Source organism: Balaenoptera ricei, chromosome 2, assembly GCF_028023285.1.
Source record: "Balaenoptera ricei isolate mBalRic1 chromosome 2, mBalRic1.hap2, whole genome shotgun sequence".
In the NCBI taxonomy this organism is placed as follows: domain Eukaryota; kingdom Metazoa; phylum Chordata; class Mammalia; order Artiodactyla; family Balaenopteridae; genus Balaenoptera; species Balaenoptera ricei.
Window position 1 is genome coordinate 37,395,022 of NC_082640.1, and position 26,903 is coordinate 37,421,924.

The 26,903-nt window shown below is 38.5% G+C and overlaps 1 protein-coding gene across 1 annotated transcript in view; it reads left to right on the top strand.

Moving 5' to 3' along the window:
• Positions 1 to 26,903, top strand: part of IQGAP1 (IQ motif containing GTPase activating protein 1) — a 100,540-nt gene that overhangs the window by 32,696 nt on the left and 40,941 nt on the right. Inside the window, exons 3-13 of the mRNA XM_059912417.1 lie at positions 3,017 to 3,173; positions 4,641 to 4,718; positions 9,322 to 9,398; positions 15,723 to 15,790; positions 16,967 to 17,080; positions 17,647 to 17,825; positions 18,544 to 18,628; positions 23,191 to 23,354; positions 24,167 to 24,251; positions 25,069 to 25,232; positions 25,450 to 25,610. Coding sequence (XP_059768400.1) covers positions 3,017 to 3,173; positions 4,641 to 4,718; positions 9,322 to 9,398; positions 15,723 to 15,790; positions 16,967 to 17,080; positions 17,647 to 17,825; positions 18,544 to 18,628; positions 23,191 to 23,354; positions 24,167 to 24,251; positions 25,069 to 25,232; positions 25,450 to 25,610 — 1,332 coding nt within the window. The remainder of the gene's footprint in view (positions 1 to 3,016; positions 3,174 to 4,640; positions 4,719 to 9,321; positions 9,399 to 15,722; positions 15,791 to 16,966; positions 17,081 to 17,646; positions 17,826 to 18,543; positions 18,629 to 23,190; positions 23,355 to 24,166; positions 24,252 to 25,068; positions 25,233 to 25,449; positions 25,611 to 26,903) is intronic.

Below are 26,903 nucleotides of genomic sequence, written 5' to 3' on the forward strand. Positions count from 1 at the left end.
GAATTAATTCTAAATACGGAAGAACATTGTGTACAAAGACGTTCCTTGCAGAATTATTTAATGGTTGAAAACATTTAGAAATGATATAAATGTGCAACATAGGTGACTGATTAGCACTTGGTAGAATTTTAATGTAACTCAAAGTCTTGAGAAACTGTATAGTAACATGGAAAATATTCATAAAATGTTGAGAAATGTTTTGTAATTTTCTTTAATGGATATGTGTTATATTGGGGGGAAAACCCCAAAGGGATTTGCCCTAGAAGTGCATTCAGTTCCTTGCTCTCACATTTTGTGATGCTGTGAGTTTGTGGCAGAGGGGGAATCTCAGATGGGCTGTAGAGAAGGACAGGAGAATATGTTGCATCTTCTCAGAATTATAGTAGAATCCAAACTGATGCTAAGATTAAGAATATAGCACCCTGCTTAATGCTGTTAATTTTTCAAAGCAGTTTGGTCCTAATTTAACTAACTTTATTCTTATAAACAAACCAGGTGATTCTCTGCTGTGGAGCAGAGCTTAGGATGGAGGGTGAGCCACACAGGGAACTGGAGGGCAGTTTTGGGCTTGCGGCGGTTGTGTAGAGACACTTCTGTGCTTTGCCTGTTTCTTCTAGCTCTCCCTCTCTGCTTATCCCTTTTCAGCAGATCACAGGTGGCTTTTCTTCAGGCCTGACACTTGTGTGATATTTAGGGTATTCTACTCCGCTATAGAAAGCTTGTGAGTCTTGTCATCAGTCAGGACTGTTTTATAGCAGTGGTCCCTCCTTTTACTCTGATTTTAATCCAGTGATCTCAGAGGAGAGGAACCTAAACAGCCGTGGTAGCTGGCTCTGATTCAAGGCAAAAGGACTACTGTGTTGTTTATCCACAGTCTTCCCCATTTTGAGAGGAAAATAAGTAACTTTTTCTTCATACTATGATGTGGTAAAGGGCTGTTTTGGGCTTAAGATTTATTCTAGGTTTGTCCCTATTAATGAGAACATAAGTTAGACTGTCCCCTGAGAGCAGGGATTGCCAGGAGCTGTTTGCTGTATCCTTTTTAGCAGTAAAATATTGGATGGACGATTATATGAGATGTGTCCTTAGACTACAACTATTTTCCATACCATTGACCTATGTTCTTTTCCGCATTGCCCTGTGGTCTTAGGCTCTTGGAGAAGCACAGTTTGGATTTTGTAGCTGTTACAAATTGATATCTAATTTAGTTACTATGGTAACTCTTCTGGAAAATTCATTTGTTTCTTCTTTTTACCCTTATGACATTTCAGTTCTACTACCTAAAAGAAAAGCCAGAAGAGAAAACTTAATATCATTGGCTGTAGGAAATACAGAAAATTCTCTGGCCCACTCATCTATCCAGCTAGTATTTATTTAAGTATCTACTATGTGTCAGACAGTATGCTAGCTGCTTTAGAAGTAGAATAGATTTGAAAGTGAGGTTGAGTAACTATTCTATAGAACTTGAGAAAAACAGGAACATTGTTGCTTTCCCTTTTTTTTTTTTTTGCGGGAATCTTAGCTCCCGACCACAGATTGAACCCGGGCCCCGGCAGTGAAAGCACTGAGTCCTAACCACTGGACCTCCAGGGAATACCCTCATTATTTTTTAAAGATTCTGAGTGGTAATCTCAGTTTGAAAAGATAGAATTAATACAAGAAATTTTATTCTGAATTATAAAACTAATAATTTTAAAAGTATGTAAATTCAAGCTCTATTGTATATCTTTTCAGGCAATTTTATTAATGTGAAGAATTATATAGAAACACATAAATGGGATGATAAATACATTTATATATTATTTGGTCTATTTTCTATTGGTATGTTAGAGTTTTCTTATAAATTTTCATGGGTGTGTGTGTGTATAAAATATGGCATATTTAAATGTGGCTTACAGTTTTATTTGTCTTTTAATTTAAACTTTAGGTATCAATTAACATTATAAATGTTTCATTCTTATGTTGTCCCATTTGGCAGTAAATCTAGTCTTTACTTCAGTCTGCTGTATCTTTGGATTTTTTCTTTCTGCATTTGGCTTTTCAAAGATTTATTACTAGGGAAACAGACCAGGCATCATCTAGTGGTCCCCCCCCAACCCCCGTAAAGAATTTGGGGATAACAGTAGCCTTGTAAAATTTGAGTAGCATACTTATAAATTAGGAGTTTTCAATCTGAGGTCAATGAAATCTCTGAAATTATATATTAAATTTAAGTATATATACATTTTTTGGGGGGAAGGATCTGTAGCTTTCCTTAGATAGTCAAAGGATTCTGTGATTCAAAAAAAAGTTTAAAACCATTGCCCTAAATGACTTTTTTAGTTAACTACATCTCTGTTGGTAGAAAATATATGCAAATAAACTTGGCTTTGTTTTATCTTGGGATTCCCTGAAATCTTGTGAGAGGTGTCCGAGGGGGACAATATAGTTTTCCGTTACAACTTCCTTTCCCCTCTAAAAAAACACATAAGAATTCACTTGTACTGCTTCCATTGGAGTTTCCTTAAGTATTTTAGGTGAGATGATTGACTATTTTGGTAACCCCAAAACAACTTTAAAATCTGAACCTAGAAATTCACTATGGATGCTGAATTCTCAAACCAGAAGAGAACTTCAGCTGCAAATTTAAGTTGCTGAACAGTTGAGAGATGGTGGCTTCAGTTACAAAAGGTTTTTCTTAGGAATTCTTAAGGCGCAACTGAAGAAGTAAGGGAGATGGTCTGGGCTGAGGCTCGTGGGGCATTTAGGACCTGGGGAGCCAGCTGGCTCTCTTGCTGCAGGAGAGGAAAGTAGGGTGGAGAAGAGGGTGGCGTTTATACTTGGGAATTTTCCTAAGTTCCCTGCCTCTGAGATCTACTGGGCCAGAACAAGGATGTGTGTGAAATTGAGTCTTCAAACACTATTGCTTTTGTTCAACTTAAACTTGTCCAAGGAGAATGGAAATTAAGCTTGAAATCTCTGAAGAGGGGTTCATACCTTCCCTCTCTTTTCTCATGCCCTCCCTCCTTCTGTGCAGGTGGATGGAAGCATGCCTGGGGGAAGACCTGCCTCCCACCACAGAACTGGAAGAGGGGCTTCGGAATGGGGTCTACCTTGCCAAACTAGGAAACTTCTTCTCCCCTAAAGTGGTGTCCCTGAAGAAAATCTATGATCGAGAGCAGACCAGATACAAGGTGAGTCCTTCCTTGCTTGGTGCTTAAATTTCTGTAAACTTGAGAGAGAAGTTTAGCATACTTTATCCTGTGAAAGAGTTACTGAGAAATATGTGTGTGTTTGTTCCAACAAAATAAAATACCTGGCAGAGTGGAGAAAATTTAGTGCAAAGTCAAAATACAGTAGTAAAAGAACTTCAGCTGTCCGTATTTCTGGCGCAATTCTAATGAGTAATTTGTATCTAGAAATTTTCATGGTCCTTGATGAATTTTTTATTTCTTAGAAGGTAGAGGAAGTAACTAGGGGAATTACTACTTTAAATCTAATTTTAACCAAACTCTGAGATTTGTTGGCAAATTGAAAGCAATAGCAACTTTGGGGGAAGAAAATTACCCCATGATATTAAAGTTTAAGGTAAAATGGGACAGTGATCCGATTTCAGAAAATTGAGATAAGTGATTGATTCTTGTGGCCCAGGGCCCTCAAAAAGAAGACTGCTTTAATTAAGTTGGGATGTTGACAAGGACCAAATTCCCATTGCTTACAGAGTTTCTGTGGGGAGCTTTCCTAAGAGCTCTTATCTGAAAAAAGGATGAGTATAGAAGATAGTGGAAGATTGCAAAACCAAGAGCAAATGTAAGAGGGGTCAACTGTAAGAATTGGGCAAGAGCTCAGAATGAGTTAAGGATGAAGACAGAATCAAAAGAGTTGGTTTTTTTGTTTGGTTGGTTTTTTAATATTTAAATTCAAAGGAAAACAAGGAAAGTATAGGTCTTAAGCCAAAATTAACATCCCAGATAGAAACTTTTCTTCATCAAAAAGCAAAGACTTATATGTTGAGTTTTAAATAAGTGGTTATTCTGAAGACACCTCCTGAGCTGTTCTGTTGACTCTAAAAAATGTGTGCAGAACAGGCAGACAGAGCAGTCTCCAGCAACAGTAAAGACAATAGCCTACACCTCTACCCATCTTGAGGGTAAACTTTCCTAAAAAACAACAGGTGTAGAGGTTAAGAGGGGGATGTTTATATGTATAGTATGAAAATACCTCATTTTGGGAGTATCTTCTACTTACCAGACACCACATTGAGTGCTTTGTGTACATTTTCTCAGTTAATCTTTCCAACAAACATAAAGTAGATGTTAAAGATGGGGAAACTCAGAATCAGTAGTGTGAAGTGACTTGCGCAGTGTCACCAATAGATAGCCAAGTCAGGAACTGAATCCAACATAATTGAATTCCAAAGACCGTGTTCTGCTGAGCACACTGTACACAGGAAGATTCTCCAGATGTTTCTTAACTGAGAAGAGCTGAGATGTGGATTTGGCTTTTGGGGATTAGAATGTGTAATGATACAGACAGACCTTAAGTTTAAGGGGACCATGTAAAGTCTTACAGGGAAACTTTTATTGATACAAAGAGAGTATTTATTTAGTATTTGCTTCAATATTGCCAAACAGTGCCTAATGGTCTTTTATTTGTTCTAGGCAACTGGCCTCCACTTTAGACACACTGATAATGTGATTCAGTGGTTGAATGCCATGGGCGAGATTGGATTGCCTAAGGTAATTTATGTGATATTCATAGTTCTGGCTTAGTTCTGGCTGTTTGGCATAACAGTTCTCATTCTACCTGTAAAATTATTCTCAATTGATTTTTTGGTGATATATACATATATATATATATTTAGTATTAAAAATATATATATACATTATTTTAATACTAAAGGATCTCTTCAGTTTGTTTTAGGAAATAGCTTTGTTCTTTTTCTTTTATATTTCTCATCCGTGCTTCACCTCACCCTAGAGAAATTCCCTATGATGTCATTTACTTTTACTACACCAAATTATAAACATTAAAATTCACATACCATGAGGGAATTCCCTGGTGGTCCAGTGGTTAGGACTCGGCACTTTCACTGCCAGGGCCTGGGTTCAATCCCTGGTTGGGGAACTAAGATCCTGCAAGCTGAGCAACGTGACCCCCCCCCAAAAAAAACAAACAAATTCACATACCATGAAATTCACCATTTTAAAGTGTACAGTTCAGTGGATTTTATTTATTCACATAGTTGCTGCATTCAAGTTTGACTTTAGGAAACATAAGGAAATATTTTAGAAATGTCATCTTCCAGCTTCAGAATAACCAAATTTGTAGGTAATATGAAGGGTTTATTTTATATTTCAAATTGTAGAGGCAGTATAATGAGATTTACTTCTTTTATCTGGTTTTGGAGATGGCTGTAGGTTTGTTTTTTGTTTTTGTTTTTTTGACAGCTTTATTGAGGTGTAATTGATTACAGAAAAACCATACATATTTAATGTATACAATTTAATGAGTTTGGAATGATGGCTGTAGTTTTGATATGGGAGTTTCCATCCTTGAGTGTTTTGCTCAAGAGTTTATTTAGTGCTGCTCTTAGTGAAATTGCCATCTCAAGTGTTGGGCTGCACCTTGCAGGTGTGCAAGCCTTGTAGTTGCCTTGAGACTGAGAGAAGAGCCCAGAGACAGCAACAGAGACATCACTGGTTTATTAGATAGGGGATCTCAGCTGTCCGAATCAAGGCTCTGGAGTGACACCCTACCGTGGACGGCAGACAGCAGGCAGAACACGGCAGCAGTCTTTGCTACTGGGGGTGGGGATGAGGGGGAGGAGGAGTTTACCAGTTATGGGGGAATTGACGTCAGTTTGGCTCATCAGTTAGTTACCAGGGAAGGCAGCAGAGGGGCATGTCCCTCATAGCCCCTTGGGCAGAGGTCTTCCCTTTGATAAACTATCATAGTGGAGCCATTCTGATCTAAAGATCACTAACATTTACTGATTAGGCTATATAATTAAGAGGGAATGTCAGCCACATGAGTAGGCTATAGGTGAAGCAGGACTGGTTGAGCAGGAAATGTACAGAGAGCAAGAGAATAGCCATCTTGGGTGGCCTGATCGTACATCTAGCTACCTAGTCCTACCTTGAATCCATAGAGGCCCTGATACAGTGTCACTGTTAGAGGCATGGACAGCTTTTTTTCCCCCCTATCCTCTGACCTAAGAATTCTACTTCTAGGAATTTATCCCCACTCCTACCCCACCGGCTCAAAAAAAAAAAGAAAAATTAGACAAGCACAAAAAATGTATATGTAAGGATTTTTCAGCATTGCATATGATAGAAAAAATTGATAGCAAACCACATATTCCTTCACTCAGGGTATTAATTGTGTTACAGCCAGTCAAATACTAGTGCTGCCGTTGAAAAGGATGATGTCAATCTATATATATATAACCGTGATGTGTTAAGTGAAAAAAAAACAGGCTACGATTATACGAGCTTGTGTTCTGGCTAAGATGAGATCACTATTTTTGTCTAAAAATAAAGTGGGTATTCTTGGGAAAAATCTGCAAGGAGAAATAGTTTTCATTTCTGTGTGATGGGGTAAAAGGGTGGTTTTTATTTTCTTTTTACGTTTCTGTGGAGTCTAAATTTCTGTAACCAAAGAAAGATTAAAAAGAAATGAGATGTGGAGTATCAGAAAGTGGCTGAAACCACTTGGAAATGAACACTTGGCATTTAGCAGAGTGCTCAGCTCACTGTTGCATACATACCTGTTGAACTGAGTAAACTCAGAGCTAAGTCTTTGCAGAAGACTAGCTTGTGCCCTCTTTTTTCCAGAGCAGAGTGCTGAAGTTCTCTTCCTTGCACTGGTATGTTTGAGAATTAAGCCCCACAAATGTCAGGAAAAGCAATACGTCAAGTTCTTACAGCTACTTGGCCTTTCTATGCACCTGTAACTTCCTGCTCCTGTTTTTTATATAGTATGCCCAATGGGCAATAACAATTTAACCTCTTTTGAATGGTACTAAGAGCTTTGTTAATATTTGCTATTGCTAATAGTACTGTTACTACAAAATGCCTTTTTAATAATTTAATTTTATTACCTTTTTTGTTTACTAACAGTAGTGCATTGTCCTGGACCACAACCTCAACAAACTGTTGAGGCTGTCAGGAACAATAGGATTATTATGGCTATTACCCTTGAAATGTCTGCTCTATATGATTTAAGTCCAGAAGACTTCTGAGTAATGTAGACTAAAGATACTTAGCCTAAAAATGTGTTTTTGCTCATAATATCACGTGTGATCGATAATTGACAATAATAGTATTTATTGGGATATCTTCCCTAATCTCTTTATATGGTACATACAAATTATAGAGACTTAATATGATAATTTTTTGGTTTTTATCCATTTGACTCTTTATTATAATTGGTGCTCTTGGCCAACTCCTACATGAAACATTTTGTTGTTTTGATTTTTAAAATTGTTTTTAATCTGCCTAATAGTCCTCTGTTTCCTTCAATTATTCTGCCTTTTATATCCTAGTGGCGGGCATTCCTTAAGATGCAATTCTTACTTTAGCTACATTCTCTCATTCTCATGGTTTCAGTAGTTTTGAAGACTCTTTGCTATAAGATAAACACAGTTTCTTCAGTTGGCTGCTGGACATTTCCCTTTGGATAGCTTTCTATCTCCTAGAGTTTCTCATATGTAAAACTAAACCTGCCTTTTCCCCCAAGTGAACCTCCTCTCCTCTGCATAAATGGTACCATGTCATCATGTTCCTAGTCATCCAGTCTCAAAACCTTGGATTTACCTTGGACTTCTAAATGCAGTCATTCCCCAAGCCTTCCTCAGTTATTTGCAATGTCTCTTTTACCTGTTGAAACAACCTCCCAGCCTGTTTTCTCAGCTTCGATCTCTTCACTATTCAGTGTATCCTGTGTCTTGTCTCCAGTCAGATCTTCCTGAGGCTGTTTTTAGCCTTGGCTCCAAAGCTAGGACTTCTCTAAAGCCTGAATATCAAGTTCAAACTTGTCTGACTTTCAAGGTCCTCATAATCTGCCTCTATCCTCCCTCCCAACCTTATTTTTTTTCTATTACTTTCTAAAATGTATTCTGTACTGTTTTTGGGAGGGTGACTGACTTTGACCATGATTTTCACCGTTCAGGAGAGGACATTTCAATCTTAGGAAATGAGCATGGAAAGTTTGAAAAATTATCAAAAAAGATGATTTGAAAAATTATCAAAAAAGACCCCCATTTCTCTTGGGGGTGCACAGTTCTTCCTCATCGGGAGCAATAGGTATTGTGGGGGAAACAAGCATAAAAACAAGTAATTAAACACAATGTGTTAAGTGCTATAATAGAGTTAGATACAAAGTGCTGTAGTACTCTTCTCACTGCCTTTTATTGCTCATCCAAATTCCTCTAATCACTTCATAATTCAGTCTCACTTCTCTGATCCACTGTTACCCCTTTTTTCCTCTAAATTACAGATTGAGTTGTATGGTACCACATTACCATGAGAAAAGGTCTTGAAATCCAAGGCTATTCTCCATCTAAACCTACTCTGTTCCTATCCTACCTCATTCGTTAATTCATCAAACTTAGAGAGCTCCCTCCACGACCTTGACTCTGGGCTTAGCGTTGAAGATACAGCAGTGAACAACAAAGACCTAGTCCTTGCCTTCATGTGGCTTATAGTCTGTTGGAGGAGTCAAACAGATAATTTCAACACACATAGTTGATTAATTGTGGTACATGCTACCAAGGAAAACTCCCCATCTCTCATTCCCATATACATCCTCTATTCTACCTACTTTATCTGTGTATCTTTCTACTTCCCCCAAGCATTATAACACATTTTAATATTTTGTAGTTTTTTTCAATGTCTAAATGTAGTGATTTTACACATACTGAAGCACTTAGTAAATGTTCATTCTTGAGCTATTATTACTCAATCTAGGCCTGCTAGATAGCAACTAGGAAGATTGCAATCCTTCAGAGCCTCATACACTTGCCACTGATTTAAGCTGGACTGGAACTTGAGTTTTGTTTGCGCATGTCTGTGTCTGCAGTAAGTAAATCACTCTCACATACTTAGTAAAATTCAGTGGGTTGACCCAGATAAGTCTTTTCCAAGTAGTGCTTTTCACTGTGTATTGTAGCATTTTGTGCCTTATGATGAAATGTCTGTTCACCCTAATGAGGTTATTTGCCGAATGCTGACAATGTTTTCTAATTGTCCAAAGTTTTACTTGTATTATTCATGATTGGTGAATGATTAAATGAACTCTAGTGGATGGATGCCTTACTCTACTTCTTTTATTTCTCTTTAGATTTTTTATCCAGAAACTACAGACATCTATGATCGAAAGAACATGCCAAGATGTATCTACTGTATCCATGCACTTAGGTAATCAGATTTTCTTGGTAGAATAAGCAGTATATAGATACAGAGAATAGATTGGTAGTTGCCAGAGGCAGGGATTTGGGAGTAGGCGAAATGGGTGAAGGTGGTCAAAAGGTACAAACTTTCAGTTATGAAATAAGTAAGTCCTGGGGATGTAATGTACAGCATGGTGACTACAGTTAATGATACTGTATTATGTATTTGAAAGTGGCTAAGAGAGTAGATCTTAAAAGTTCTCATCACAAGAAAAATAATTTGTAACTGTGTGTGGTGATGGAAGTTAACTGGACTTACTATGGTGATCATATCCTTATGATCTGTACACCTGAAACTAATATAATATGTCAGTCATATCTCAATTAAAAAAAAAAAGTTTAGGAGTCACATCTGAATGAGTGTGTAGCTTGTTGTCCAGGGTATAATGAAAAAGTTTTTGCATTTGCTTCAGAATTTTCAAATATAATAGAGCACTATTATCTTAACAAAATGGTGAGAAACAGCTGTGTTTTTCTAGGGAGAAAGGATTTATTTATTCCTATAATAACAGAAAATTTTGCTCTAAAAACATAATATAATCTTTCATTATTGATCTAGTGTTTCAGTGAACTACGCATTTCTCTTGAGATGTAGTCCCTTTCTTTTAAATTAAAGTCTCTTAAAAATTATAAAAACTACATACATTTGAAAACTTTTATTGTTTCTCGTTTTGTTTCAAGCTGATAAACTGATTTACTAAATACACTATGTCTTGATACTCTTTGGTAGTACAGTTAAATTTTGGCAACATCTTCAAATAATACCAGCAAATATCAAATGGTTGATTGATAATTTATTAAGTTATCTAGGACCTTGACAAGTCATTTGTTCATTAAATAATTTTTACGTCAATGCAAATATAATAAATAGGAACTGAAACAAGGTATAATTTTATCACAGCTTCGTAGTAAATTTGGAAGATGACTTAATTTCAGGTCCTCAGCTCTTAGAATGAACAAAGTACTAAATTGGAAGGAAGAGGTGATATGTCTGGATGGAGGATGGGATGGGAGAGGTGTAGGTGCTAGTAGTATAGTATTTCAGAGTGGTGCAAATTTACTTGATGGCCGTAGGCCTAAAGCAGAAGATGATAGAAGTAAGTATGAGAAGGAACATGAGGATGAGAATTTTTTACTTGGGCTGCTCTTTTTATATAGCATCCTGTATGTGTACTTAATAAATGTTAATCATATGTATGAATGTATGTATAATATTGACCCACAAGAAACCTATTGTCTCCAGTTTCTGGATCAAATGTTTGCCAGATCCTTGGTATCACTGGAATCAGTGTGAAACCCATAAAAGAGAGAATATAACTGAGGACTAATAGATCTCTTGTGTGGACTAATGAATGCATTAACCTCCTTAGAGGGTTCCCTCGCTAGGCTCTCTCCCTTCTGATCCATCTGCCATGCTGCTGTCAGAGCTGTCTTTCCAAAACAGCCCTAATAGTATCAGATGCTTCATAAAATATTTTGATGCTTTCTTTCTAGCCTCACCTCCAGCCATTCTCTCCTGTGTACCTATGTTCTAGTATTTTCAACATACAGGCTATGTACTCTCGTGCCTTTGGTTTTGCTGTTTCCTGTGCCTGAAATGACTTTTTTTAAAATTAATTAATTAATTAATTTATTTATTTATTTTTGGCTGCTTTGGGTCTTTGTTGCTGTGCGCGGGCTTTCTCTAGTTGCGGCGAGCGGGGGCTACTCTTCGTTGCGGTGCGCAGGCTTATCATTGCGGTGGCTTCTCGTTGCGGAGCACGGGCTCTAGGTGCATGGGCTTCAGTAGTTGTGGCATGCAGGCTCTAGAGCGCAGGCTCAGTAGTTGTGGCACACGGGCTCAGCTGCTCCGCAGCATGTGGGATCTTCGTGGACCAGGGTTCGAACCTGTGTCCCCTGCATTGGCAGGCGGATTCTTAACCACTGCGCCACCAGGGAAGCCCTGAAATGCCTTTTCTCCTTGGTTTAACGTATGCTCTTCTCCAGGTGCCACCTCAGAATGCTACTATTAATATGTTCTCTTACTTTTTCCCTCTTGGGCAGAATTAGCTACTTACCATCTTTGTGTTCCTTTAGTATTTTATGACATACCTCTTACTTCAAGCATAGTGCTTGTTACATTGTACTCTGGTTACTGTTTGTTCTTATAACTTGCTTTCTTGTGGATTCCTTAGGGACAAGAAGTATTTCCTTTGTTCTTTATCCATGTGTCTTTAGTATCAACACTTAGATGCCTAGTGTATAATCACAATAAATGTGTGTCAAAATTATACATTATAATAAATCTCCCTCTCCCTCCCGTAGCTCAAGGGGGTACTTTCTGTCCTACAAATGAAAAAGGAAATGGTACTTTGTCTTTATCAAAGGGCTCTTCATGTTTGTCTCTGCTTATCCAATCAAGTTTTAGCTCAGTTCCCACATTCTTGGTGAAGTTTCTCCATGACCTCACCTCATTCCTTTTTCTAAACCTCCGGGTTTTTGTTTTTTGTTTTTTTTTTTTGGTTTAGTTTTTGTGTGTGTGTGTATGTGTTTTGTTTTGTTGTTTGTTTGTTATGTATTGCTTCTTTCATATCTTTTCTCCCTATTACATTTATTAGCATCTTAGGGACAGAAGTCATGCCTTACTTTTTTTCCCCCTCCAAGGTACATAGCATAACATTGGACAAACAATGGTAAAATGAGAATTTTAAAAAATTGTTTAGGAATAGGTGATATGTTGGAGAATTTTCAGAATGTAGCAATTTCAGATGCATATGTCTGAGCCAAAATCAGCTTAATTCTGAGTATTGTGATTGGCTTAGTGTTCTGTGAAGTCTATGTTGATAACCTTGTGAAGGCTGTACCTACAATGGATATCTGAACTTGGCAGGCACAGCAGCTAAGCTGGCAGAATTCCTCTCTGCTAGTTCTGTAGCCACTACTCTCTGCAACGTAACCTGAGTCCCAGGCCCTCAAATTCTCTGAAGAGAGATTGAAGAATTAACTGTGCCTTTCTAATGATGGAGTCAGAATGAGAAAGGGAGGAAGCCTGCTACTGTTTTCCATTTCTGTTCAATATGCAGTTCGTGCTTAGAAAGTATATACACAGCAGTGTGTTCTGGTTGGTGATTTATGATTTCTTTCCTCCCTTACAGTGTTTTTCCTGAAGGGTATGTAGGAATAATATGTAGGAAGTGTTTGTAACTGCTTGAGCCTCTTCTTTACCTTTACACGACAGTGTTCAAGGCAGGTTCCTCACTTCACTTACCTGTATTGGGTGAGGCACTGTTTCCCTTTTGGATCAACAGTGATAGAGAAGCATTATCTCCTTGTTTTCTCCCTTCCTGCCATCTTTTTTTTTTTCTCCCTCAGTCTTGACTGGCATTATTCCAGAGATAGTGACTGTACTTTAGTCAGACTAAATTACTCGTGTAGATTACATTCCACTCTCAGATAAGACCCTAATTCTCCATTATTTCAAATATATTTGTATACTTCCTTTCCATTTCCTCTGATGCTTTATCTTTCTAAGAACTGATTTTGGGATTAAATTGGCCCATAATCCTTTATCCTAAATTCAAAAAAACATGCTGAAAGATCTGAAAAATGAGTTTTGGTTTAGTTCAAACTCCTTTGTTGGCAAGATCTGATCAGTATTAATTGAGATTACTTAGAATGTTTATCTACTTAATATTATTCATATGTCTCTCTGCAGAAAAGTAATGTATTTGATTAGGGGTGCTTCCCCAAGGCTTGTTGGGGGTGTTTTATAATGCTGTTTACACTGTAAAACTTTTATAATATCTGAGAAATCCTAAGTTAATATTTGGCCCAAAGAATTTAGGTAAGGGACGTGGGCCTGTACTAGATTCTGTTTCCTAATCAACTGCTGTGTTTAAGAGCATTTATTGGTAATCTTTGAGATTAGCGTAGTGATTTCTTTCATAGGTTACTCTACAATCAGTAACAGTAATTGGAATCCAGATAGGCTAACACAACCTCCTTTTCCTCATTGCTATAAAGTATATCTTAGATAGGAAAAAAAGAAAAGAAAAAGAAATCTGAGCTCAATTACAGGCTGACTATTATAGGTACCTAACAGCTTATTTGTAAGCAGACATAGGAGACTAGGAACAAAGATTGAAAGCGATGTTTATTGTTAGGAGTTTTAAGTTTTAGCTGTGAGGTTAAATACTTTGGATGCTGGGTTAGAGGATCCAAGTGGCCATTATGATTCCATTTAAAACTCCAGCATATCCTTAAAATATTCCTAATAATTAAAATGAGATAAAAGAAAGATGATGCCCATCTGCTTTCTGCTTACCACTCTCCTCTACTTGTTATAGCAGCTAGTGATATCATTGTAACACCTTTAATTTACTGTTGAAAGACATTAAAAGCTAACTCACTGTTCTTGGGGCTGTGAAAGTGACATGCCCAAGCTTTTGTTAAAGTGTGGCAACCACTTTCTTGTTTTAAAGTAGGAATAAAAGAGGAAGAAATTTCTGGAGAAAAATATTTTTACTAATTTAGAATGCAGATGGAACATTGTGTGGGGAAAGTATATAAGGTAAAACGTGTATAGAAAGTTATTAGCTGTTTGGCTTTGGAAACTTTATTGAATAGATGTAAAATCTTTGCAGAGAGGAACTTCATGTTTTTCCATCTTGAGCATTTTATTCTAAAGAAAAGCCCTTAATCATATACATATGATTTATATTTGCACTTATCTGAGAAAGTGATTAGTTATTGTGGATGTATATATTCTAATGTGTTTTTAGAACCCTTGATTTTTTTTTTTTTTTTAGATTATGCATTTGGGTTTATTATATGCAGTTTGGGTTCTGATCAGTTCTGTGAATGCAATATACGTGATACATATTTGTATTTGGATAATATTGAGGTTATAGATTATCTGCAAAAACTGTAGACTGCTCTATTGAGTTTCTGTGATTTATTTCTTAGATATTTTATTTCCTCCCTTATTGACAGGCTGTCAATGTCTTGCTCACGTTAATCCCTGTGGAGTGCCCTTCTGATTTCTTTTTCTTTTTTTTAAATAAATAAATAAATAAATAAATTATTTATTTATTTTTGGCTGTGTTGGGTCTTCGTCGCATCTTTGTTGCTGCGCTCGGGCTTTCTCTAATTGCATCGAGTGGGGGCTACTCTTCATTGCAGTGTGCGGGCTTCTCATTGTGGTGGCTTCTCTTGTTGCGGAGCACGGGCTCTAGGCATGTGGGTTTCAGTAGTTGTGGCACACGGGCTCAGTAGTTGTGCCTCGCGGGCTCTAGAGCGCAGGCTTAGTAGTTGTGGCGCAAAGGCTTAGTTGCTCCATGGCATGTGGGATCTTCCCGGACCAGGGCTCGAACCCGTGTCTCCTGCATTGGCAGGCGGATTCTTAACCACCACGCCACCAGGGAAGTCCCCCTTCTGACCTCTTCTAATTTATTGATTCTGACCTGCTAGAGCCTTAGAATCCAGTTAATCTAACTCATGTTTATGGACTTCCATCCATTTGTGAAATACTGATTAATATTTATTAATATATGCCAGGCTCTGGGTAGGCATTGGTAAATAAGACTTTCATTTTCCCTGCCTTCATGGAGCTTAGAGTGTAGGAGATTTTTTGTTTTGTTTTGTTTTTGTTTTTTTTTTTTAATTTTTTTTTTTAATTTTTATTTTATTTTTTTAAATTTATTTATGGCTGTGTTGGGTCTTCGTTTCTGTGCGAGGGCTTTCTCTAGTTGTGGCAAGCGGGGACCACTCTTCATCGCGGGGAGATTTTTATTTAAAGAGTAAAGATTTATAGTATATACTTTATTTAAAACTCTTAAAGTACCTGAATTAAACTTTTCCATCAGTAATATGAATTCAGCTTAAGTAAGATTTGCTGTCTGAATCATTTTTATGAGACTTTTCTAAAATGTCTTGTTACTTAAAACTTATTGATCACAGGAAGGTAAACAGTGAAGAGACTTCACTTATATTCATTATGTTAACATTTATATTAACATCTAATCACACATTGGATTTGTGCTGGAGCTGGGACTTAAACTTGCATCCACTGATTCCCAGTCCAGTGCTTTTTGCATTACATTATGTGACTCTTTAAGGACCTCCTTGTTATATAAAACTAAAAAAAAAGGCTCTGAGGTGAAGTATTGTAACTGCAAAGTGGAATATGGTAGAGTACTGGGAGTCTCTGTGTTCAGAGTGTTTCTGTTCTTTATGCTGATTTTCCCCTTTGAACTTAGAGCACCAGGGAGGTTCAGCTGGGAGGCCTGACTCTTTTGCATATTATGTCTTCTAGTTTGTACCTGTTCAAACTAGGCCTGGCTCCTCAGATTCAAGACCTATATGGAAAGGTTGACTTCACAGGTAAGAAGTTACAAACTTGGCAGGAAGTGCTTGATTTATGTGGAAATAGCCTGGAGAGTCAACAGTGCAAATCTTAAAGACGTATGGCTTTAAAAACACTGTGCCAACAGAGATTAAAAAAAAAGCATGAGTAACCTGCTTCTCCTGCTTCTCCTCTTCTTCCACTAAACTTGGAATTTCAAGCTCTGTTCTCTCAGTTATGACATGGGTATGATTGATAATTCTCAGTTTTCTTATATGTAAATTAGAAAGAATATTAACATATATGTAAAAAATAATATAATATTAACATGTAACATTAAAGGTTCATGTACAGTGAAAAATCTTTATAACAGTCTTGCCCCTTCCCTTCCAGTGAGCACCAGTTGTAGCCAAAGGAAGGGGAGCGAGATGATACAAAGATGACAATTTACTAATTTTAAAACTTTAGCTTATTTGGGTGGGTGTTTGCTATAGTCAGATGCTTGAAGAGATGGGGGCTTGGGGAGAAAAAGAACAATGGTAATATTGGTTAGGGGTAAGATAGATTCAAATCTTTTTGAACTGGTGATTATTTTGTAGGCCAGGGAATTTTAAAAATTGGAAGTAAAACTTTTATCTATATTTTTCCTTCCAGGGAAGTTGTTCCCCAGACTTGGGGCAAGGACCAAACCTTACATGTTGTTTTCTTTATCATTTAGCTTTCTGCCTTAGAAACGAAATTGTGTAATAGTAGCTAGTGATTTGGATTGTAAAGACAGATAACTGGCTTGTGATTCACTTCTTGTTCGAGCTGCCTTTAAAGCTGCTCCATTCGTAAGTTCATTATAGGGAATGCCATGGCTTGTGATTCACTTCTTGTTCGAGCTGCCTTTAAAGCTGCTCCATTCATAAGTTCATTATAGGGAATGCCATAAGTAGCAGTTTGGGAGAACTATTTTCTATAGAGCCAGTCTCATGTTATAGTTATTTCTGATGCTCTTGATAATACTAATAATACTGTGTCTATTGAGTGCATGTTATGTACCGGGTAAGTTAAGTGCTTTCCATATATTATCTTATTTAAATCCTTCTAACAACCCTAGGAGGTAGATGTCGTTTTATCCAATACATTTTGTAGTTGAGGAATGTGTTTCCTTCTCTATGTTATGGAAAGGTGCTTAACTTGCTTGTTTGGGTCTTAATTTTTCCTTGTAGAAGAAGAAATCAACAACATGAAGATTGAACTGGAGAAGTATGGGATCCAGATGCCTGCCTTTAGCAAGATCGGGGGCATTCTGGCTAATGAACTATCAGTGGATGAAGCCGCATGTAAGAAGAGAGAAATTTTGTGGGTTCAAATGGGGTTGTTGCTACTACTTTCAATGATTAATACTGTAATGATGGACTTAGACATTAGGAATTTTGCTAGCAAGTTTAGGTCAGTAGATATAGATTTAAACACTGCTATACAGTTATCTATGCTATTGTTATTTGGAAATAAGTGAGTGATTTTGATTAAAATAGAAGCACTAGAAAGTGAATTCTACATTTCAGTGCCTTTTGGAGTTTCTTATTTTCTGATGGTGTTTACATGATGATTAAGGTGAACATTTCCATAACAAATGCTCAAAGGCTCCTTTCAGAGTCTCTTATGAATATTTCCCTGTAAGATTTCAGATTCAGCATTCCAGACATGGGTCACAGGCAGAGCTGTGGGTTTGTGCATCAGAGGAAAAAGACTGGGCTTAAAGATCTGGGGAGTCCTCTAACCCCTCCATTTATGAAAAGGAGCCTCTTTCTGTGATAGGGGGTTGCAGTGTTTGAATGTGTAATGTATATCCTTTACTTTGTATAACCTCAGTGTTCTATGTTTTGAATTTTTTTTTTTTTTTTAGTACATGCTGCCGTTATTGCCATTAATGAAGCTATTGACCATAGAATTCCAGCTGACACGTTTGCAGCTTTGAAAAATCCCAATGCCATGCTTGTGAACCTTGAAGAGCCCTTGGCTTCCACTTACCAGGATGTACTTTACCAGGCCAAGAAGGACAAAATGACAAATGCTAAAAACAGGGTAAAAATGGAACATTTGTTCTTTCTAACTGATTTATATTCTTTCATTGTTTGATATGACTCCATTTTAAAAATCAGTTTTATCGAGGTATTAATTTACATATAATAAAATTCAACCGTTTAAACTTTACAGTTTGATGGGTTTTGACAAATGTATATGGATGTGTAACCACCCCAAAAGTGCCCACATCTCCCCTTCGCAATCAGTCTGTACCTCCTCACACTCCCCACCCCTGACCCCAGCAACTACCAGTCTGTTTTCGATCACTTTAATTTATTTTTTTAGAATTCTATATAAATGAAATGGAGTCACCCAGTATGTAGTCTTTTGGTATTAGATTCTATTTTGACTTCTACTTCCTTCTTGAGTTTTGTGCAAACCAGTGACAGGCTCTGCGATCTAGTCCCTGGATGTACCTGTTCTGCTCAGGTCTGAGGCAAGGATGCAGACTCACAAGTGCACAGGGCAGGGTTCACCAGTGCTTCCTTCTCTTGCTTGACTCTGGAAGAACCCCTGGGCTTGTTATTTACAAGTGGATCTGCTTTTTATGTGTTTAGTTACAGTTGTGTAGCATTCCGCTTTGTTCTTTATTAAGGATTTTAAGCCACGCCCTTACTTGCTCTTGGTTCTGTAATGGTGGGGGAGGAGCACAAATGTATTTCTGTGGTCTTCTTAGAGACCTGAGCTAATTTAGTTACACTTTCTTACTCATCTTCAGACAGAAAGCTCTGAGAGAGAAAGGGACGTTTATGAGGAGCTGCTCACTCAAGCTGAAATTCAAGGCAATATAAATAAAGTCAACAGTAAGTATGTCCCCACATCAGGCACCTAAAAGAATGTTACAGAATAATGTGGCTGTTGATCTCTTCTTGGACCTGTGGCATGGTTTAAGTTTGTTTATTTCAGACATTCATGGGTTTGCTTAGGAACTATTGCTGATTTACTGTCTTTTGTGTTCATACGTCTTCTCTTTGGGCTACCATTGTCCTCAGACAGGCCCCCACTCCTCCATCTACTCATCTATTGTAACTTACAGACTGGATTTTTTGGCTACAGTTTCACTCTTTCACCCTGTGTTAGACACTTAAATCTGAACAGAAGCATAGGCTTCTCATTGCGGTGGCTTCTTTTATTGCAGAGCACGGGCTCTAGGCACATGGGCTTCAGTAGTTGCAGCCCACGGGCTTAGTAGTTGTGGCATGTGGGCCCTAGAGTGCACGGGCTTCAGTAGTTGTGGCGTGCGGGCTCACTAGTTGTGGCTCGCAGGCTCTAGAGCGCAGGCTCAGTAGTTGTGGCGCACAGGCTTAGTTGCTCTGCAGCATGTGGGATCTTCCCAGACCAGGGATCGAACCCGTATCCCCTGCATTGGCAGGCAGATTCTTTTTTTTTTTTTTTTTTTTTAATTAATAGCTACTTTCTTTCTTTCTTTCTTTCTTTCTTTCTTTCTTTCTTTCTTTCTTTCTTTCTTTCTTTCTTTATTAGCTGTGTTGGGTCTTTGTTTCTCGTGCGAGGGCCTTCCCTAGTTGCGGCAAGCGGGGGCCACTCTTCATCGCGGTGCGCGGGCCTCCCATCGCGGCCCCTCCTGTTGCGGGGCACAGGCTCCAGACGCGCAGGCTCAGCAGCCGTGGCTCACGGGCCCAGCCGCTCCGCGGCATGTGGGATCCTCCCAGACCAGGGCTCGAGCCCGTGTCCCCCGCATTAGCAGGCAGACTCCCAACCACTGCGCCACCAGGGAAGCCCTTGGCAGGCAGATTCTTAATCACTGCGCCACCAGGGAAGTCCCTGTTTTCCTATATAGTTTTGTTTTTCTTTTAAAGAGTAATACAAGTTATCCAGAAATAACAAACAAAAAATTAGACCCCATCACCTAGGATAACCACTCTTGATGTTTTTAACATATCCTTCAAAACATATATTTAAACAAAAATGAGATTGTACTGTTCATATTGATTTTTGTGTATGTTACACACTTTTGAAAAACTAATTTCTTGAAAGTATCATTTTCATTTTGTTACTCTTCTTCAAAAGAACCTGCATTAGTTCCTTATTACTTGCCAGACAAAACACAGATCCCTAGCCTGGTGGAGTACTTTATGTAGTATTTTATGCATATAACTCTATAGAAACTCATGTGCCTAATTGTCTCCCGTATTCATTGTGTTTATTTCATGACTCATGAAAAATGGCTATGGAGTTGTTCAGAACTGGGATTTGATCTCTTGCCCTCGTATTAATAGCTGTGGGAATTGGGTGCGTGTGGCATAGAATCATTATACGAATGATGAGATAATGTATGTAAATTGCCTGGTATTTAGTAAGCACTCAGTAAACAATATTATTATCACTTTTGTTAATCATGTAATCTCGCCACTGTAATGCCCTCATGCCTTGTCTCTTACTTAATCCAAATTATACCCATCATTCAAGATTCAGCTCAGTTGTCACCTCAGTGCCCATCCTAGCTCATAATATACTTGCCTTTCAAATCTCCTACAGCATTTATATGATAAACCACACAATTTTATATTTAATTATGTATTGTCTTAACTGCTTGCTTTTTGTTTCTGACATCTTTATAAACTTAAAGTTTACTTCTGAGTTCTGCTTCTTTTCAAATCCTCAGAATTCCTAGCATAGGGTTAGTCTCACCAAAAGAACTAAAAAACCTTACTTGATTCAACCAGACTTGATCTTATCTTGATCAAGATAATAATAATAGTAATAGTAATCAGTGTCCTCTTTGTTCCTTTGGAGATCCTAATTTCTCACTTGAACTGATACTCTGAATAACTGGAGAGAATTTATAAGATTTTACCAACTCCATATGATAGGGAGTTCTAAATCCTGACCAGGAGTCTTTGTATTCTGTTCCATTCTGGCTCATTTAGGATAATAGCTTTCTGAACAGAGTAATAGTTCCATTCACGTATGGGTGATTTGTTTTGCTGTATCTGTATGAATACTACTGAAGTCAGCAAGTATAAGCCAGAATGTCCTTGTAGTTAGTTCTCTGTGTGAGAGGAAAGTCCAGCACATTTCCTGCTGCATACACCGCGTAAAATACTCTTTTATTTACTAAGGGATTTTTTTCTCTACCGTGTTGTCTGGGATTTTATAGCCTTATAGCTCTACCTGGCTAATTATATTAGAGTCAGTTATAAACTTATAAGGAGAGAAACATATGTATATATATTTAAAGTGTTCCATGCATATTGTTCTCATGTGGTCAGAGGAGCGAAATAGTAAAAATTCCCTCAAATAGTTTTCACTATAGTGAGGAAGGTAAATAGTCAAATGAATAATTTCAGAGCAACTTGGTTAGAACAATACAATGAGTAATTTCAAGGCAACCAAAGGTGTGTGAAGTACAGTCAAAGAATAAAGAAAAGAATGATGACTTTTTCTCGAGGTTTGTATCTGAACCTTCACTGGGATTCTTAGGGTAGGTAAGAAGGTGAGGATAAGGCAGAATTCCCCATAGGGGGACAAGCTTTTCCTAATAGTAGAGAAAATCTGAGAAAAGGGAAAGTTGTATGGTAGGAAGGTAGAGGGACTTTAGGTCCCGAGAATCATCTTAATGTAATAATAGATAAGATTCTTTCCCTAGGGCTTGAGAAGCCATTCATGCTGCCCCAGAAGAAAGCTGCAGGCCAGATAGTTAAAAATGAGAAAAAGTTTTTATTTTTTGTTAAGTAGGATAAGGAAAATTAGAGTTAGGTAATTAAAGCATAGTGGGAGAAAGTGTTTAAATAACGTTGTAAACTTTATAGTATTAGTAAATGTTCATTTAAATGTTTACATATTTAAGTAGTAAGTTTACATTTCTAGTAAAAGCATAATTGACTAGATGCCTTTGCAGATGGATAGTCTGAGATTCTGCATTGCATACGTAGAGGAAACCTGGTTGTTACCTATATTGCTTTTGTCTTCTGTCCCCCACTACTACAAAAGCTCCCTAAGGATGGAGATAACCTGTCTGCTCTGTTCATGGCTGTGTTTGCAGCAGGTGCATGCTCTGTGTTGTTGAAGAATGCTTGTTTAGTTGGCTAATGGCCACATAGACCTGCAGCCGTGATTCAAGGAGCTGCTCACCTCCTTCGTGTGGTGATCAGTGAGCTGAATTGCAGGGGAATGTTGGGAAGAAGGAAACAGTCTCTTAGGAATCTAACCTTTTCATCCTTTTACCTCTTGGTGGTATTTTTTAGTTCTAGTTTGAGACTTTGTTTTCTCTTGCACTGTTTTGTTTCCTTATAACAGCTTACATTAATTTTCTTTTTGTTTCTTTACTAATGAAAACAGTTAAAATTGATAAGTACTGCTATGCCCCAAATATTTTGATTTTTAGTATTTTATTATTGACTTTTTTTGCTACTTTGGTGATAAAATCAGATGGTCATTCCTGGGTGGGACATGGGAGGGAGAACTCTATATTCTCTTCTAAAATAGGAAAGCTGAAAATAATACAATAATTATGATTTTCCAGTGGCTGTCATTTCTGAAATCAGAAAATACGATATTTTGACTTTCAACTTAATAATACCTTATTTATTTTACAATATAAAAGTACTTTCATGTATTTGATTTCATTTAATCTTATGAGGAGGGTATCTTTGTTATCATTTTCAGATGAAGGAAAATCTGCATTTTTACTGTCGGATAATAAAGCCCTTGTGTGACGTCAGGTTCTGTGACTAGAAGTAGAGAATATTGAGGCTGTGTAGAGAGCCCCTTCCACTCCACGCAGTCAGACCAGCCTTGATGTCTAGGCACTGCTTTGGGCAGAGTACATTCAGGAGACGCCAGGATAATGAAGGGATTCAGAATGATGCTGTATAAGAAATGGTTGAAGGAACTAAGGTTCTTTAGTCAGGAGTAGACAGTCACAGGGAAAGGGGTTGGATGTATTCAAGTATCAACTCTAGGGTGGGAGCTTTAACAATTTTTTTAAAACAGAATTGTCCAGAGATGTAGTAAATTGCTGTGCGGGATACCTTCTCCTGTGTAGTAGTTTAGTCTGGATAATGACTTGGCATTTTAGAGGGAATTTAGGCATGTGTTATTGGTGCCTCTTATATTGCTGCCCATATTGGTGCCAAGCTCTCTGCATCTAGAAGCTTTTAAGTAGGCCTGGGGTGTGGTCCAGGAATTTGTTAAATCTGAACAACCTGGGAACCCCTGGACGTGATGACTTTAAGGTTCTCTTCCAACCCCAAAGTCTAATGCTTCTGTGATACTCCAGAATAAAAGCTATCTAATTATATTTCCGTGATCTGGAACTGCGATTGGTTTTCAGGAAGGAAAAAATATTCTAGGCTATAATGTTAACATAGTTTTTTCTTAAGCGTTTGCCTTTTTTCCTCCTCAGTGTTTGCTGCGTTAGCGAATATAGACCTGGCTTTGGAGCAGGGATCTGCACTGGCCTTGTTCAAGATTCTGCAGTCACCAGCGCTGGGCCTTCGAGGACTGCAGCAGCAGAATAGTGACTGGTACCTCAAGCAGCTCCTCAGTGATAGACAGCAGAAGAGAGAGGTAAAAGTACCCTGAGTTGCACCTGCAAGAGTTTATATACATCCTTTTGAATCCCATGCTGTTGTGTCAAGATATATATGGGGCCTTTTTTTCCCCCTAATATAACTTTTTCTCCTGCAGATGAATTAGGCTGTTTAATATCCTCAGGTAAAGTACACATTGTCTTCAGCTCTCTTTTGCTTTTAGAGTTGTAAATCCTCTTTTAAAATAAACATCGCCCATCCCGGCAAGTGAATCTGACCACCCCTTCACTTGAAATCCCCAACTAAAAGCTATTGGGGAGAACCTGAAATTTTATATTCTTACTTCAGGAATTTCCACTTTTAAGAAACCATACCTGACGAGTTTCCTCTGGCCGACACTGGGAAAGTACTTAATGTGCAGTAAGAGTGGACTGTGTGGGATTGTACTTTATGGTTTTCTTTTTTAGAACAAATATGAAGGGATTTCTTTTTTTTTTTTTTTTTTTCTAAATAAGGACAAGTATAGATTTTACAAATCCTCAGCATTGGCCAGAGAAAGCAGCATTAATGTGCTAATGATTCTACAAACATTTTATCTCAGAACATTTTGATGCTCTTTACAAAATATTTTTTTTTAATGTGCTTATATCAGGAGAGTCACTCTACCTGAGATTTGACAAGGGCATTCAGCTCTCGCTCAGGCTGCCGCTTTGGCTGTGTGTAGCCTGAAGCTGTCTCTTATGCCTGTGGCTCTCTGTCCCTAGTGACTGCTGTTGAGATATGAGAACTACAAGGCCCGGAGGCCTAGGTAGGAGTCATCTTTACCTAAGTGTTCTTGGCTTTTCTCAGGGTGGTCAGGCTGAGGCCCTGCAGAAGGAGGAGCTGCAGTCTGGAGTGGATGCCGCAAACACTGCTGCCCAGCAGTATCAGAGAAGTAAGAGTCCTCTCAGCTGCGTGTCCACTGAGATCCTGAGTAGGGGAGGAAAGTGGCTTTGTGTCATTGAGGGGCCTGAGGTTAGATTCTGTCACTCCTCACCCCACCCCAAGGCTACTAGCTGCAGTCAACTACCAGGTACCTTTGGTGGCAGAAGGGTTCCTCCAGTTTTAAAAGTAGAACCGGAGTCAGCGTAGGCTCACTTTGGCTAGTAAGCTCGTGCTTACGTGGTTGGTTAGGGAAGCATCTGGAGGAGACAGGACTAGGGATTGATTGGCAAGATTTGGATGGTGAGAGACGGGAGAGAAGGGTGTTCCTAATATGGGGCAACAGGGGAAGAGGAAGTGTGAGCAGAGGGACAGAAGGTGAAAGATGTATTAAGGAACAGTGGCTAGAATAAAATTTTTGTAGATGTTTTAGGCTGAGTTGTGTAAGATAAAGGCTTGGAAAGATTGTGGAAAGCTTTGAATGGCAGCTTAATAAGCTAGTACTTTTCCAGGCTCCTCCCTGTAGGGGAAGGATGTTTTAGGTAGAGCATAGTGGTGGCAGGCAGGATGATTTGGAGTGGAAAGAAAATAGGGGTGAGGAGAAGAGGAGGCTGCTTTTTAAAGACAGATTTATTGAGATGTAGTCCACATACCATGCAATTCACCCTCATACAAAGGAGGCTGTTTTCTAAAGATGAAAGTTCTACTTCAAACGTCATGGCTAATAGCTTATCCACAGAATATAACTTTCTTCTGTGAAAATTGGCATCTGCTTCCCCTCGGGCCTCTCAAAGCCAGCTGCCTTTCTGACCTCCTTGTTTTCTACCCAGGACTGGCAGCAGTGGCAGCGATCAATGCTGCAATCCAGAAGGGTGTTGCCGAGAAGACTGTTATGGAGCTAGTGAATCCCGAAGCCCAGCTGCCCCAGGTGTTTCCATTTGCTGCCGATCTTTATCAGAAGGAGCTGGCTACCCTGCAGCAACAGAGTCCTGAGGTGAGTTAACTGAACCTGTGCTGCTTGTGAGCAAAACAGAGTGGACTTGAATTTAAAATTTAATACCCACTTCTTGGTGTAGTTAGGTAGAGGGGTTTTTTTGGTTTGTTTTGTTTCACTGGAAACTTAGACTCGTTACGGTTTTATTAAACTTCTGACCTCCCTTGGTATTCCAGAATGTCTTTCCTTACTCTGTCCCCCCTCGCTTTCTGTACAGCATAGCCTCACCCATCCTGAGCTCTCTGTTGCAGTGGAGATGTTGTCATCGGTGGCCCTAATCAACAGGGCGCTGGAATCCGGAGACATGAATACAGTGTGGAAACAGTTGAGCAGTTCAGTTACAGGCCTTACCAATATTGAAGAAGAAAACTGCCAGAGGTGGGTGCCCAGAGTGCTGGGTTGAATCCATTAGGTAGCTGTCACCTCCGTCTTTCGTGTGCCAGCACTCTTATTTTCTTTGCAGGCATTGTGACTTCAGTGTGATCGTCTTTTTTTTTTTTTTCTATTTCGATACATTTTATTCTTTACTATGCTGAAGGTTTTGTAGTAAATTACAGATATCATAACATTCCACTCCTAAATTTATAAGTATGCTTATTTAAAACAATGAGGATATTATATAGCCAAAATAACACTCTTATACCCTGACAAATCAACAGTACTTCTTTAATACTTTCTAAACCTAGTCCATTTTCATACTTCTTGTTCTAAAACTGTTTGTTTTTTCAGCTGGTTTGTTCAAACCAGGATCCAATCCAGGACCACATGTTAACATCTGATTATTGTGTCCCTTTGGTATCTTTTAATCTAGCATTGTCCCTTTCTTTATGACACTGACTTATTAAAGAGATGGGGCCAGTTGTCCTATAAAATGTCCCATCTTCAGTTCTGGTTGCTTCCTAATATTTGGTTTATTCCTGTAAATTGTAAATTAGGTCTAAAGTCTTGTCAAGATTCAATTAAATATTTTTGGCGACGTGTGTTTCGTATTTTCTCATATCAAGAGGCATATAAAATCTGCTTGTCCCCACCATTACAGATACTAAGATTGATCCTTGATTAGGGAGTCATCTAATCCCTCCATTGCATATTTATTTTTCTCCCTTATCACCAGAACATAATCTTTTTTTTTTTTTAAATGTAACTTTTTTTGGCTGCATCGGGTCTTCGTTGCTGCATGTGGGCTTTTCTCTAGTTGTGGCGAGCGGGGGCTACTCTTCGTTGCGGTGCACAGGCTCCTCTTTGAGGTGGCTTCTCTTGTTGCGGAGCACGGGCTCTAGGCCTGTGGGCTTCAGTAGCTATGGCTCGCAGGCTCTAGAGCTCAGGCTCAGTAGTTGTGGCACACAGGCTTAGTTGCTCCGCGGCATGTGGGATCTTCCCGGACCAGGGGTCGAACCCGTGTCCACTGCATTGGCAGGCTGATGCTCAACCACTGCACCACCAGGGAAGCCCCAGAACATAATCTTTTTTTTGTACCTTTTGCACCATCAAAATGTCCAGTTCCCCATTAACCATTCATCTAATATTTTTAACCCCAATTGATAATCCTTGCCTAAATCCATATACTTTCAGTAAAAGTTGCTGAATGGTGATTTGTTGATCTGTCATTCCTTCTGTGTTTGTTAGCTGGTGTATGGCCTTGTTTCCTTGTCTTTAGAGGGATTGCTTGAG